Here is a 14,674-nt window from a genome sequence, read left to right as displayed (position 1 = left end):
GTACCCCTGAGGCAAAAACACAACCACGGGATGGTGCTATCTGTTCAATAAATGTTTGAAAGCACACTCCATTGTCAGTGTTTCAGCCTTTATTTTAAAACCAAGAGTGCCATCTAGTGGCTTCCGTAAATAACGACAGTGGTTCATGAGGCTTCATTTACCCGTCACTACCTCAAGGCATGCCTGGAAGCATGCAAGAGGAAAATAGATTTTAAGATTTTCCTTTTTAAACATCGTCTTGACTAATAAATAGGATTTCGATTTAACATCGATTAATCGCACAGCCCCACTCACACATAAGAAGAACATGCAAACACCTCACAGAAACTCAACGCTGGGACTTTCTTGTGCGAACCACATTCCCACCGCACACCCTTCTGCTTCCACATTTTAAAAGTAATTTATATTTCAATGCGGGCCTTATTTTCTTTCCCTTGGAGACGCTTCGCTCGTGAGATGCATTTTCACTCCAGCTGCACATCCTGTTTGCCTCGGCTCCTTGTTGCACTTTCTCACCTCTGCTAAGCCTGAGCCCTGCCGCTGCTGCTTCGTGACACCGGAAGGGTGAGAACGTCCTCGAGTTTTATAAGGAAGATTGAATGCTTCTTTTATTCCTTTTCACAACCGATTTCAAGGTTCAAATTAAATGGAGTTGGTAAATGGGTCAGACTGAAGGTCACCTACTGTACGTGTTGTGGAGCCAAGACTTCTAATGATAATGAGGCTTCGGAAAGCTGGAGCACAGGAATTAATCTATATTATATGTGCTGCGATCAAAGCAATAATATGCCTGTTTTGTATTGGGTTGAAACTGATTAATACTCTTTTAGTGCAGCAGGTAACAGAAAGTCAAATGGAGGAGATGTTTTCCTACTTATAAAACAAATTGATGTGACTTTTGTCATCTGGAAAGTGCATTGGTGACATTGCTTTGCTGAAGTTGGCTTGGAGCTGGTTTTAGTTTGCAGTTCTAATGAAATGGGCAGGATGGCCGTGTTATTCAGAAACGACCACAGTAAATCCCAGTAACACTGATGAACCCTCTCTTCCTTTTTGTTCTGTTATGACGCTGAGTCGAAACTCATAGTTGCCTATTTAAATAGTGCAGTGTCATTATATCAGCAGTCTAATGAGCTGCTGAGGAACTTCACGATCATCACTCAGAGCTTCGTCAAGCGTCTTTTCAGCATCGTTTTGGATTGAAGGTCCTCAGTCTGTCTGCTGTTGACTCTCTTTGTACCTCCAAAATCTCAGTTATTATGAGAGGCTGGCTTGAGTTTGCAGCCAGGTGAACTAAGTCGAGCATTTATCAGGCACCTTGAAACCAGAGAAGAGCTGAAAAAACAGACAACAAACAAATGCAAAGTGTTTCATATCACACATGTTCAACTGGTCCCATGCTGCATGGCCCAATTTACAAATCCCTGCATCTATGTTAATTAAAATCAGGGACACATTTCGAAATTACACTGATCTTGGTTGAAGGAATCAGAAACACAAACGGTTTCTGATTAAATGAGTCCAGATCACCGTTCGAGATGTGACGACCTTCACATTAAATGGAGCTTCACCTGGCGTCAGTCGGAGCTGAACAGGTGTCGTTGTCTGGAGGGTTGGAGCCGTCTTCCTCCCTCCTGCGTCGTGTTGCTTCCCGTCGAGCGTCTCCGTGCTTCAGGAGGAGGACGCCTGCGCTCCGGTTCGACACTTCAGCACTCGATCACACCTCCGAGGAGGGGAGAAAATCAAATGTCTGAATCGCTCAGTGCAGGTCAGGGAGTAGGTCAAGCTGTCCTATTTCTGGGCCCTCCGCTGCCGCAGCGACGCTTCCATCTTTAATTCATGGCGGCGGTCTGAGCTGTCGCCTGGAGCTGGCAGCTGAGTGACTGAGACTGACCTGCCTGGCTGGGAATTCTCTGGGAATTGTGTTTGCTCGCTCTCTCGCCTGGACGTCAGGTGATTTCACATTAGGTCCTCTCATCTGTCAGAGAGACCTCAGAGCCCCCCGACTAATTATTCAGGTTAAGGAAAGTCAGATTTAGCCTCTGATGCGTCACACTTTGCCGTCTTGCCAAAAGTTAGTCGAGAGTTTGACGTCTTCAGGAGAGTTGAGTCTATCATGAAAAACACTTGGAGCATTTTGACGTGTGGGAAAGAAAAGCCGATCCAATAACGCTTCTGTTCCAAGTTTCTTGACGAATGTTCAGTTGAACAATGAGTCTTTTACTTTGAAAATACAGCAGTGACTTGCTGTGGTGACCCTTGAAAAAAAATAAATAAATGGAGGAACCATAAAGACACATTCAAGAAGGACTTGACTGATTTTTACCATCAAGGAGTCCAGTTTCTGTTTGTTCTACAAGGTTTCCAAACCTATTGGAAAATAAGCTTGAATGTCCCATTATTTAATATTATTTTGTTAAAAAAATCATTCAAAATTAAAATAAAGGTTTTCATTGTGCATTAAATACGAAGCTAAAGTTAGAAATTAATCAATTAAGAGGTTGTGTCATTGTGCAATAAACGCCTCCAAACTCCTATTAGAAACAAAAAAAAAAAGTCCTTTTTTCTTTCATATTTAATTTTTCTGCAGTATCTCACCAACTTAGACTTTAGCAAAACGATGACCTTGTTTTTAAAGCATGGATTTTAAAATATTACTTTAATTTCATGTGACATGTAGAAAATGACAACGAACTTGTCCATGGTCTTTCATTTCTTTTTTTTTCTTTCACTTGACCGTCTTGGTTAAAGCAGGTGAACTGTCGACATCTGCCACCGACGTTGTCGTTTCCACTGCGGCAGCATCCTAATTGAACCAAAGGACACAAAAAAGCCACAGTAGTGTCATTTGAAACAACTGTTGGAGCAGCATCCAGCCGTGTTCGGGTGAAACGGTGCACGGGGATTGTTAGAACATGTCGAGGATGATGATGATGACGAGCTGCACGCGGCCCCGGCCGCCGACGTGACGAGCAGCTCTTGACAGGACCAGACCTTCTGGAGCAGAGAAAAGCTCGCGGCCATCTTTAATTTTAGCAGGGGAGCGCCTTAATGACACAAGCTGTTTAAATCTGCGGACATGGTGTCAAGCTGATGCTAATTTGCTTGCAGGTGATGTTCCTCTCTGCTGTCCCCGCTCCAGCCGCGCTCCCTTTTCACTCCTCTCACTCTTTTATGGCCGCCGTCGCCCGCCGCACTGTTCCGAAATGGCTCTTTTGGCCGACGGTGCAGGTGTGCGTGATTAAAAAATGAGTCGGGTGTCCTTGGTCTCGGCGTATATTTATGATAAAAGATGCTTTTGTGGCCCCGTCGAGCGAATGAAATATGTCCTTAACTGCAGCCGGCTCCAGGAGAAGCTGTCCTCGCTGCCAGGCTCCCAGCATCCTCCTTGGCCCCTCAGACATCACAGATGGCATCTCGGCACCGGCCAACCACCTGTGAGGGGAAAGTGAACGACGGAGCCCGTGACTTCTTGTCCAGCCTCGGGGTTTTGCATCTTCAGAACAGATTTAATGTTCCAGGCAAGGTCAGCCAATCAGGGCCGAACGTTGGAGGTGTGTAATGAGCATCGTGATCAGGCACAGGTGCAGCCGAAGTCAGAGAGTAATGTCCCGTTATCGTCCCGACGAGAAGCTCTTAGTCATTGTTATATAACCGCATCCCTTCCAATGACCTTAAATGAGCTGTTCCCTCCTCCCTGATTTCCTCGGAGGTCAGGCACCGACGCCGTTACGTCTCTGACATGCTGTGAGATTTCTGAGTGAGGTTAATAGTTTTTTAGGACGTGTGTGTGTGTTTATGTGTGTGTGCTGCTCACCTCTTACTTAAACAGCTGGTGCACTCGCTGCCCTCGATAGCAGTTAGCAGTGATAAAGCAGGCATTATGCTGGAGTGTGTCGAGGCCTCTGGGAGATCCAGGCCGCAGGTAACTCACCCAGGTTTCCATTTTTGTATATATTCCCATGAATTTTTATTCAGGCCCTTCTAAAGTGTTTTCGTGTTCGCAAAATACATATTGAGAGGAGAAGTGGAAGATGTGTGCGGCTCTCTGCTTTGCCTCCCGTTCCACCCTCTCCGGGGAATACAGGCCATTAACCGGGAGTTTATTGTTGTTAAAAAAACGTGAACTGACTCACTGCATCTGCTGACCTTCTGGATTCTCCCTGCACTCGCTTTTTAGAAATCAGGTCACACAGCTTGTGCGCTGGGAGGGGACGGCGCCGCACCCCCGCAGCACCTGTGGTTGGCATTCATCATTTAATTCCATTATCTTTCACTCCCAACTCACCTTTGTCATGGCTGGTACGGTTTCATATCTCAACTTAGAAATAATCACAGTTTACTGTCCGTCTCTCTGTTATCTTAACATACATGAAATATTGACTTACAAAACCACCAGTCCTCACATTATCATTCATCATTTTCACAAGATAATTGACCCAAATAACAATTTAATTGTCTGTAGCTGCAGCAGATGATGACCCAGTTAACAAAATGTTATTTTCTTATAAATGTTTATTGGATAAATTGCCACTGATTTAACTTCTCAGACTGTTTACAGCTCTGTGTGACACAGAAATAAATGTTTCCATTCTACCTTGCAGATTATATAACAGTGTATTAAAAAATGCAGGAAATAGTATAAGCCATATTTGAATTGTTGTCTTGTCTTGCATTGTCTTGACACAATGATTAAATATTCAACAATAGCAATGGTGCGATACGATATACTGGAATATAGTTTGCTACAATATGATGTGATTGGGTACATTTTTATATGTTAAAAGTTTATGATACGCTATAAAGTACGGTGGGATATTATATGACTTAATAATATCAGATAAAATATGACATGATGAGATATAAAACAAAGTGATAAAGTCAAATTTAGAGTTGTACTATATGTGAAAAGATAAGATTGTGTATATGGGCGCAACAGGTGCAGATGTGACCTGGAAATGTGGTTCCTGAATTATTTGGAAGCAATATTGTCGGTGAATACTAGCCTGAGTAGTTTCACAGGATCACCACATACGTCACATTAAGCCGCCGTTCACATTGTATTTATGTTCGAATCAATCAGCGGATCAAGCTGCAGTCACCTCTGTTTCCTCTCTGAAGCTGTACTTATAAAACTAACACTCACTGATGAGCTGCTGTGATTGATCTGAGATGACGTTGACATGGCAACGGAGCCTCGACACTCAATAGTGTGTGCAACACTTTACAGGAAAGGTCGTCCTGCTCGTGAGATTATCCTGTACGCCCTGAGTTAATATAAGACAATGCGGCTATTCTTCGTCAGACGGCTTCATTAAGATATAGCCTGGACGTTTTCCTCCCTCTTACCAGCTCCCTCAGTCACGGCCACTCTTTTTTTTTTCTTTCTTTCTTTTTTTCCGCCGCCTGAGGTAATCAGCAGCATCCACTGTGATTGCATTTTAATTAAAAGACGCCATTCTAATCATCTCTGGCATGATGTCGGAGAAAGGGGATGTGCCGTTATCAATCCTATGTCCCTGCTTATCACACAAGTGCACTGCCTCACACACACACACACACGCTGAATGTCTCACTGACTATGCTTGGCTGCATGCGTCATTAGTTGAAAGTCGTAATTAATATTGAGAGCTGACAAGGCCTCCCAGAGAACCCGATGGATTAAGCAGGGAAGTGATGAGGAGGTAAAGTTGAATGGACTGACACTAATTGCAGGGCGCTGAGATGCATGGTCAAGAGGGATTGTGGGACTCTTTTTTGGCTCTAAGTGACTGCTTTATATACGTTTGGTCCAATGTTTTGTTTCCACCTTGAAAGTTTTGCCAAGTTAGAAAGACTAACAAGATAATTTGTCACTGTCACCGCTGGAGATTTAGATATGAGGGGAGTCGGGAGATCGGGATCGCTCTGAAGTTTGGGTGATGAAATTTAAATGTTGGTTTTAGAAATACTAAGCTGCATCACCAGTGTTTTAATAGTTTCATCTAATGGTTTTGATGTGTTGTTAGTGTGGATGTCCTTCATAAATTCATTTTCTACGTGACTCCATACACCCTCTTGTGGTGAGAAGTGGTATTGTCCGACTGAACGAGCCACCAGCAGAATATCGCTAAACGATCTCTGAGATGACATGACTGTCGCTTTGTTTCATTCATCTCATAATGCTGGCTGTTCTGATCTACATTAAAAGTTTGTTGTTGTCACTACTTGCAAATGTTCTTGTGAAGAGATACAGCTCTAATCTCGCGGAGGCGGGGGACAGAGCCCCTTGGCCTGTTGCGTCTATTAAAATGATGAATTTCAGGAATGCCTGTAATATTCACTGAGAAGATTAGGAAAAAAAGAGTCATCTTTGCTGTGGCTTTGGGAGCAGTTTGTTGCTCCTCTTCAGTTCAGGACACTCTGACTTTTAGTGTTGTTCTAGGAGCTGAGCGACCTCGCAGCTCCGTGATGATGCCTCACTCTACATCATTAAATAGCCATTTTGCTGACATATTGAAGCCATTACCTCCAAAAGGCGTAATTTCACAAAATGTGCCCCCAACTCTTAAACAAAATGGCTGCACATTGTGCCTGTGTTATTATGTCCCCACACAGATTAGCTCCAGGAGAATAACAGAGCAGAATAATGGCGCTAATGTCAAAGCGGGAGTGATGAAACTCGGGGAAACTTTGAGCGAGTAAAGCCTTAAAAGTTCCCGTCGAGTCCACACCTGTGCCGATTGTCTGTCCTTCCTCCGATTGATTAAGAGACTTCCTGCTCCTATCTCTTCTCATTATTAAAGAAGGCTGACAGACTCCGCTCCTCCTACTCAGCCTGTTCTTCATTCACGGTCACGAGCCGCTCATCACTGTCCGCCGAGGCCACCGGGCCAAGAGACTGCATCCAATTCTGTCACTCCGCCTGATGAGCAGAGTGAGGCAAATAACAAAGATAAAAGACTTGAGGGAAGGCGCCCGAGGCTCGGGCCGAGTTGTTTTGCGAACTGCCTTTGTGTTGCCAACGCCGCAGACGCCACCGAACACACCGAAACCTCGCGTCTCAGCTGAAGGTCTCCGCTCCCGTCAGGGTTCACTCCGTCCGACCATGTGAGCTCGCTGAACCCGGGCGACGGGCCGCAACACTTCAGATTCCCTCAGATTTGTTCCCAGACGTGTGAACGTGGAGGATCACCTGTGCAGATCAGTGGGCAGAACAATCAGTCCTCCTCTTCTGTTCGCCGCGACTCCCACGTGCGAGACGTGAAGAGCTCCTGGAAACGCTCCCGCCATCTGCTCATTTATTAGTCTGGAACACCCATTCTTAGTCCGAGCGTTAAGAGTTCATTAATATTCATACAACATGCATATATGGAAACATTGCCCGTGGAGTTGGGTATTAGTGTCAGAAACAGGGGAGGAGAAGCCACACTAATTGATGATTGATGCCTCTGCCATTAGCAGCGAGGCCCACGGCTGAAGCTAATGCAGAACTAAGCTGCACTTTTATAAGGTGGCGGCGGCGTATTTAGAAATTGTGACATTTGGCTAATTTTGTACATTTCTGTCTTTTCCCTGACCGGTGTGACATGAAGGTAACTTGCTGATCTCGGTGTTTTCTCTCTTCTCTCTTTCACCTTTTCTGAACTGCAGGTTGTCTGTTTGAAGATGAGCTCTGCACGCGGTACGAGTTCTGCGTCAACGGTGAGTCCAGCATGCTCGTCCACCGCCGCTCTTCACATTCTGCATTCAAAAGAACTCTGAGAAAGTTTTAAACTGTCCAAATTTGTCTTTCTATTCTTCGTAATTAGATGTTTCTGCACCAAATTTGTGCTTTAATATTAAGAAATGTCCCAGTAAACACTGTTAATTGTTTTTGTCCTCGAGAGGACTGCAGAGTGGGCATTGTTTTGACGGCTGACTTGGAAATTCACTTTAGAAAAAGCAGCTAACAAGATCGTTGTTAAGGCAAACATCAGTTTTATGATCTTTGAAGCCAGAAGTTTTAGGTTACTGAAAACATAAGAGTCCTCTTACAATCTCACACTGAACCCCACGTTTCACCAGTTGCCATGTAAGCACCTTTTATATTCGAAACATTTGCACGTTTTTGATCATGAAATGCTTTCTATATAAAAAAATAGGGACTGGTTCGTGTCCTGACAGTGGACTGTATGTTCGGTATGAGTCATGTTGAGGGAATGTGTTAAAATACAGTGGAGCTGAGCTGCCACAGTAACAATTCACCGTATAAACACGGAGCAGTCGACCTGTCTTATAAATGGAAATAATCATAAGTTTTATAATCAATACCAGCAGCATGTTTCCCCATTCAAATGCCAAGGTTTCTCCAAACAACACCTGATCGCCTCCTTTTCTGCAAACCATCTTGTTCCGGGAAGCTCAGATCCGTCTGTTCCCGGTGGTTGTCATGACAACGTGTCACCTGATGAATGGAGGGAAAATGTCGGGCCTTTTCACTGTGTGGCATTCAGGCGGATCGCGCAGCGGGCTGTGAATTTGAAGGGGATTGATAGCGTGTCGATATCGAGGATCATCTTCACAACAGAAGCCGCCACCAAAGGTTAATGTATTCTCCCGCGGCGCGGCGCTCCCGGCGCAGCGGCGGAGGTTCAGGACTCAGCTGTGCACATGTGCACAGGTTCAACATCTGCATGTGATGACAGATTACTGCGAATGTGAGCAAACTCATTAGCTTCATGTCATCTGGCTTTTTGGATGGGATATGAAAACATCTGCAGTTTGTTTTGTCAGCTAATAATTTCACTGCGATATTAATGGCTTCTATGTGAAGAAAACATCAGATCCAACAAAATATTAGATTTTTTTTTTTCATAGGGAGATCATTTTTAATCGTTTTGACTTCTTCCTGTTTATAAGCCTTGTTAAAACCAACAAAAGTTCACTTGTGCTTTATGAAGATGACAAATATAAACAGAACTCCACACAAAAATCAATAAACACGTAAATAATATAAGCGGTAATTTGTCCAGCATTGTTGAACCTTTTGCTGAGGGTAATTTTCCAGATTTTCGGGAAATTAGAGAGGCTAATTTGGAGGCCTCCTCCTTCATTTCAGCGTTAACCCAGTTCTGGTTGTACCATGAAAAGAGGAGGCGGTGCAGAGGAGAAATATATAAAAAAATATGACTTTAATTACACGGGCTGCATCGGTACATGGGGGAGCCTAATAGAAGGAAAGCGCTGACACCTCAGCAGAAAAAAAAAACACCCAGAGGCAGGCAAGAGGACACTGCTGGTGTTGGGATATAAGAATAGCATGCAGAGATGTGATGAGGATGGTTATATCTATGAAGACTTTAGTTTTTTTTTCACTAATCTTCAGGTTATTATTTCGTTTTTGCTCACCACGCTCACACAATCCATCTCACACTGACATTTAATTACACTACGTACAGGCAAAACGGACTAATGCCGGATTAATGTTGCACCTAATATGCAAGTAATGAGACGTTATTTAGTCGCCTCGCAGCCGTCTCCGTGCGCTCGGTCCGCAGTCTGTCACTCTCCATCGGACTCCTGATGAGCGGCAGCCACCGCGCAGACAGATGATGAGTGGGAGTAACTAGGTCTGCCACTTCGGCTCTCCCCCAGGTCCCTGAAGGAGTAACCTGGTTTATTCTGGGCCGGGCCAGCTGTTTCTCGCCCGGGCTGTTGCTATGCGGGGCGGGAGAGGGCAGGGCTCGCACTTCCTTGCACCGTGCGCTCGACGATTGTTTCCCGGGAAGATTATTCACTCTTCATTATTCACCCGACGGTGAATATGAGCACATTTAACGAGGCTGCATTAAAACCACTGAGCAGACTCAACAAATGTGTCTGAAAGGAAGATTCTGGATGTTCCACAAAGCTCGCAAGAAGAATTCAACCGTTTTAATGGGACACGCAGCTAGCTCACTCAATCCTTCAGCTACTTTTATGGTGTGGTGTTCACTCTTTTCTGTCTGCCATCTGAAAAACAAGTTGAGTGTAGAACATTTAACACAGATATATCTAGAACTTTTCTTTTTTTTTTAATTGAGACAAGTTACAAAAGTCCAACAATTAGGTGTCATAAGAACTAATTCAAATTACTAAATATCCTAGAAAAAACCCATAAGTGTGGCATTTGCGACAGCTGCAGACTAAATAAAAAGACAAATATTTCAATTTAACTCATCTAACTAGTAGGATAAAAGTTATGCTTTTTATTACCGATGTGTTAAAGCACCTGTAGCAGTAACATCTCATATTGTCGTTCTTTGTCCAACTAAAGAAATGGTACAATAGAGCAGGTGCTGTAGGAGACTTGGGGGTCCTCGGGGGACTCATTGAATAACACAGTGTTAAAATCTGAACTTGGAATAGGAGATTACAAAAAAGGTTGGAAAAGAAAGTAAATAGAGATAAAGATCTGAAAATTTCAACAATTACATTCTATAGTTCTGCTGTTTGAATGATTTGCGAGTCTACTAACGGCTTTCATGAGGATTTGCTGTTTTTTGTCAATGAGTTTAAAAGACAACCTAAAGAAACCCCAAACAGTGACATGTTTTTAAGCCTGAATTTTGGAAGACATCTGTAGAAATGGTGACTTGTTTACCATTTTCTCCTCACCTGTATGAGGGACTCTTCTCCTCCTGGAGCTCTGTGTCCCTCAGACCCAGAACATATTCAGACGGCACTCATTCGACGGCCCCTCGTCTCCTCCCGGCTTCGGCTGCAGAGCAGAAGGTAGACCTTCATACAATGAAGTGGAACAACCATTTGGGAAAACCACATTAAAGTTACAGATGGAAATTTTACCTATTAAGCCCTGTAGTCCTGCTTCTTATTATGCACCATTTAAAAAATACATTTATTCATTTTTTTCGAAATTTATTTAATAATTTTTTTCTTTCATCATCCCCTTTTTTGTTTTGTTTGTAGTGTTTCTGTTTTATTTTGTTCAACTATAATTATTCTTTTAAAGGGATTTCTCTCTACTCTCCTTTGATTTATTTGAAGCCAGTAAGAAATGAAAGCTCCCTGATGAGTTGCTACCTTTTATTTCTTTAAAATGTTCAAATTGCCAGTTTTTTTGTGCCGCAGCATGAAAAACAAAGTGTTTTGGAAGAACAACAGAATTTTTTAAAATTCTACCTGATACCATCATCTGTGACGAGGAGAATCATGCACAGAAAGGTACATATTTTAATTTTTCTATATAATTTATTTAAATTAATTCAAAGTATGATTAGTGGAACCCCTGAACCTCTGCACCTCTTTGTGAATATAAACTCTTCATTACAGCAGCATACCCTGAAGTCGGAGGCCTTTTTTAGATTAATGAAAAAAAGAACTGTTCGATTATGGACTTTATCTTTTAACTCCAAATTCTACTTCAACTACCACACCGAAGAGATGGCGGATTCAGTGCGGTCTGCAGTAGATCACTGACTGTCCTCCACATATACTCTATCATGCAATTCTTCGCTGTCATGTCCCATTAAAGCAAGTCTTTACCCCATTCTTCAGGGGAACACTTCTCCGGAGGTCCTTCCTAAAGGATATGCAATTACTTTGGAAATGCATTTTAATTTGACGCGGCCCTCCAGAGTGTGTGGCTTTCTGGCATGAGCAGCTAAAGCTAAAGTACAGCAGATAAGTGCAACACGTTTCCCTCGGGGCGCCGGTCGGCTCCTATTAAACACTTAACCAACAGCGCGCCATCGATCGGCGGTTATCCTGCCTCCGCCCGGCCCGCCGTGGTCTGAGATGTCTGCGCTGTGTTTTAAATTGAAAGGATCTCGGTGAGGCTCCCATCCATCAGCGCTGGCGACGATCTCGGGAGCGGCATAAACACGGGAAGTGTAAATACTGCAAAGGTCAAACGCCAACAGTCGTCTGGGGAGAGAAGTCTCCAGATGGAAGTGTACATCATCAAATATGCAGAGAGGAATAGAAGAATATTAAAGGATGAACAAACAAAAGACACGAGAGGAAGGAGGACTCCGTGTGGTTTGATGTTGCTCAGAGTATAAGCTCCATCGTTATTTACATGTGCATTGCACCGCCTGTGAAATATAATCATCATTTCAAAGCTGCTGCTGACACATAAAGAGGAGCTGAGGATAACCTGTAACCACTCCATTAATCAAACCCTGATCACTTTAGCTTTTGTTGCCGCACAGTTCTTTATTAGCGGGCTGCATCTGGCCGGTCTCGCTGCATTGATCTGAGCCCATTCATTTTCATGACATGAGTTGCACAGTGAGTACACCTGTTCAGATACGTCTTAATTTGTCCCACGGGTCCGCCTGCCTCCCCCTTTTTTTTCTGACGGTACGGTCTTTTAGAAATGCTCTGCTGGCTGTCAGCTTTAGTGTTTGCTCCTGTTATCCCGCAGCATTAGCTTTCACAGTTTAAATAGCTTTAGCAGCAGCTGGGATTCGCTCTGTCTGTCACAGTGGGAGGAGGGACGGCGTCGGGATTTAGAGCTCTTCACCTTTTTTTTTTTTTTTTGGAAAAGCTTCTTTATTCCTCTAAACACACTGCTTATCCAGAGGTGGCTTTACTTGAGTCAGAATGCCACTGATTTACAGGATTGAAAAGGATTTTAATTGAATCTGAGGTCTGCTTTATGCATTATAGACTGCATTGACAGAGGTTACGTTGTGCTGCAGTTGGCTTTTGCTCGGCCCATTTCCAGCTTTAAACTTGTCCTACATGCAGGAGCGTTGATCTGTTGTCAGTGTTCGGGTTTGGAAAGCTGACAGGTGATCATTAGAAAACCAAAGTGTTCATTTTCAGAGGACTTTAACTGTGTTGGAGTTATATAGATCTCTCGCACCTCTGCTGGGGTGTTTTTTTGGTAAGAAAGCAGCCTCTGTGTTGCTGGCCTGCATCCCCATGTATTATTTTCAGCTTTGGACAGAACTGATTCAGTGAGTCATTCGCACTGCTGCTTCGCTGGCTGTGTGTTGTTGGATTTCCGCTGCTGGCGGGATCAAGCCAGGTCTCACATCCTGCAGCTGAAGAGGCAAAACCTTAAAGACTCGCCCTCAACTTGGCAGTCTTTACACATTCTCTCCTATTCATTTTTATCTTTGTCATTTTAATATTGAACGTCATCATTCTTGTGTTCAGGAAACTATTGTTTTATTTACAGCAGGGAGATGAAGACTGTGCACTCACGATAATATTCACAACTCGTTCAGGCACAACTCTGCCTTTTAATGCTTCCATTTTCCTTATTATCTGGTGTTTACTGTTTTGTTTTCCTCATTCGATTAGTTTAATTATCACCCCGTCAGTCGTCTGTGAAGCACTCTGAGTTGCACTAAACCTGCCTGAAGGGTGTTGTATAAATAAAGTTTGATTGATTGATCAATTGAATCCTCCACACACATGCTGCACTCTTCCAGGTCTGGAATTAAAATGTTTTTTTTTTTTTTTTTCCCCCCCCAGCTGTCAAAAATAGGTTAAGAAAACCAGCTTTCCTGTGAGCTGTCAACTACAATGAACCGCCGTAGCGTGTGTTGATACTCCCAGTAATGTGAATATACACAGAGTGACACCGCGGCGCTTTGTGATTCATCGTGCATGTGGCTCCGAACGCTCGGCGTCACCTCCACAAATCAATCACCTGCTCTGTTTTCCAAACAGGGATTTCTTTGTTGTAAAATACCTCTGACTTACATATTTAGAGCTCTAAACCTCGCTGTCCCTGTGGTTGCTATCGGGAATGTCCCTGACAACAGAGGAGGAAGTAACATGTGCCGTCGCTATGGCAACCGAGGGGTGGGGGGGGCGGATGCAGCGCATCCGTCATTAGGCAGCTTCCCGTCATTTGTTATGTCACCGCTTCCCATTTAATATTTAGGTAGTGTGTGTTGTTACAGGAATAAGAAAATGCCCACTTATGAACGATCGCCTTAACCTGGCGGTGATGGGGAACGGCGGCAGAGGCGCGGGATTGCTGGCAGAGAGTAACGAGACAGCTGACGCCTTGTGGCGCGAGCGCACGTCTGCGATGATCTGTGTGTCTGTAGGTGGGAAGTTTTCCGCTGCGCCGTTCTCAGGTCTCTAAATAACTCCTGCGTGCCGTCTCCGCTAATGCAGCATCTCCCACAGGCTTCCTCCTGTACGGAGCTGTCACTTGACGGAAAAACAGGGGAGCAGCAGGAAATCACCTCCTTTTTCTTTCAGAATAAGAAATGCATTCAGAGCCTCAGCTATAGGTGGGGCGTTTGAGGGGATCAAGTCCCACCAAAAATATTGTTTGACGTGAACAAATCTGCAGAAAGATGGACGACTTGGTGTCCTTTAATTCTTACTGTTACTAAAATAAAGATCTTCCCGGGTCGGCTCCTGTGACTCGGTCTGATTCGCCCTCAGCACGTCATCCATCACGGCTGGGAACTCTTCAGCGATCGGCAGGCGGCAGGTTGATTGACAGCTGGATTTGTGGCAAAACCACACTTCACCTTATATTGAGAGTGGTAGCATCATTCAGCAGTCATTTACAGGAAAACAGTAACAAAAGATCAACCTTTTCTATGGAAATAACAGTTAAGAGGGTGAGGTTACCTCAGATGCAAATATATTTCTGAATGTTTATCGTCTATGTGGTTAAATCAGCGATCAAGTGACGAATTATATTAAAAAAAAAGAACACCTAATTTATGTTGTA

The 14,674-nt window shown here is 43.8% G+C and overlaps 1 protein-coding gene across 1 annotated transcript in view; it reads left to right on the top strand.

Annotated features, from left to right (window-relative positions):
* ptprn2 (protein tyrosine phosphatase receptor type N2) overlaps nucleotides 1-14,674 on the top strand; it is a 127,299-nt gene that overhangs the window by 7,509 nt on the left and 105,116 nt on the right. Inside the window, exon 2 of the mRNA XM_030099755.1 lies at nucleotides 7,633-7,683. Coding sequence (XP_029955615.1) covers nucleotides 7,633-7,683 — 51 coding nt within the window. The remainder of the gene's footprint in view (nucleotides 1-7,632; nucleotides 7,684-14,674) is intronic.

This window comes from Salarias fasciatus, chromosome 9, assembly GCF_902148845.1.
Source record: "Salarias fasciatus chromosome 9, fSalaFa1.1, whole genome shotgun sequence".
In the NCBI taxonomy this organism is placed as follows: Eukaryota; Metazoa; Chordata; class Actinopteri; order Blenniiformes; family Blenniidae; genus Salarias; species Salarias fasciatus.
This window is presented reverse-complemented; position numbering and strand designations above follow the sequence as displayed.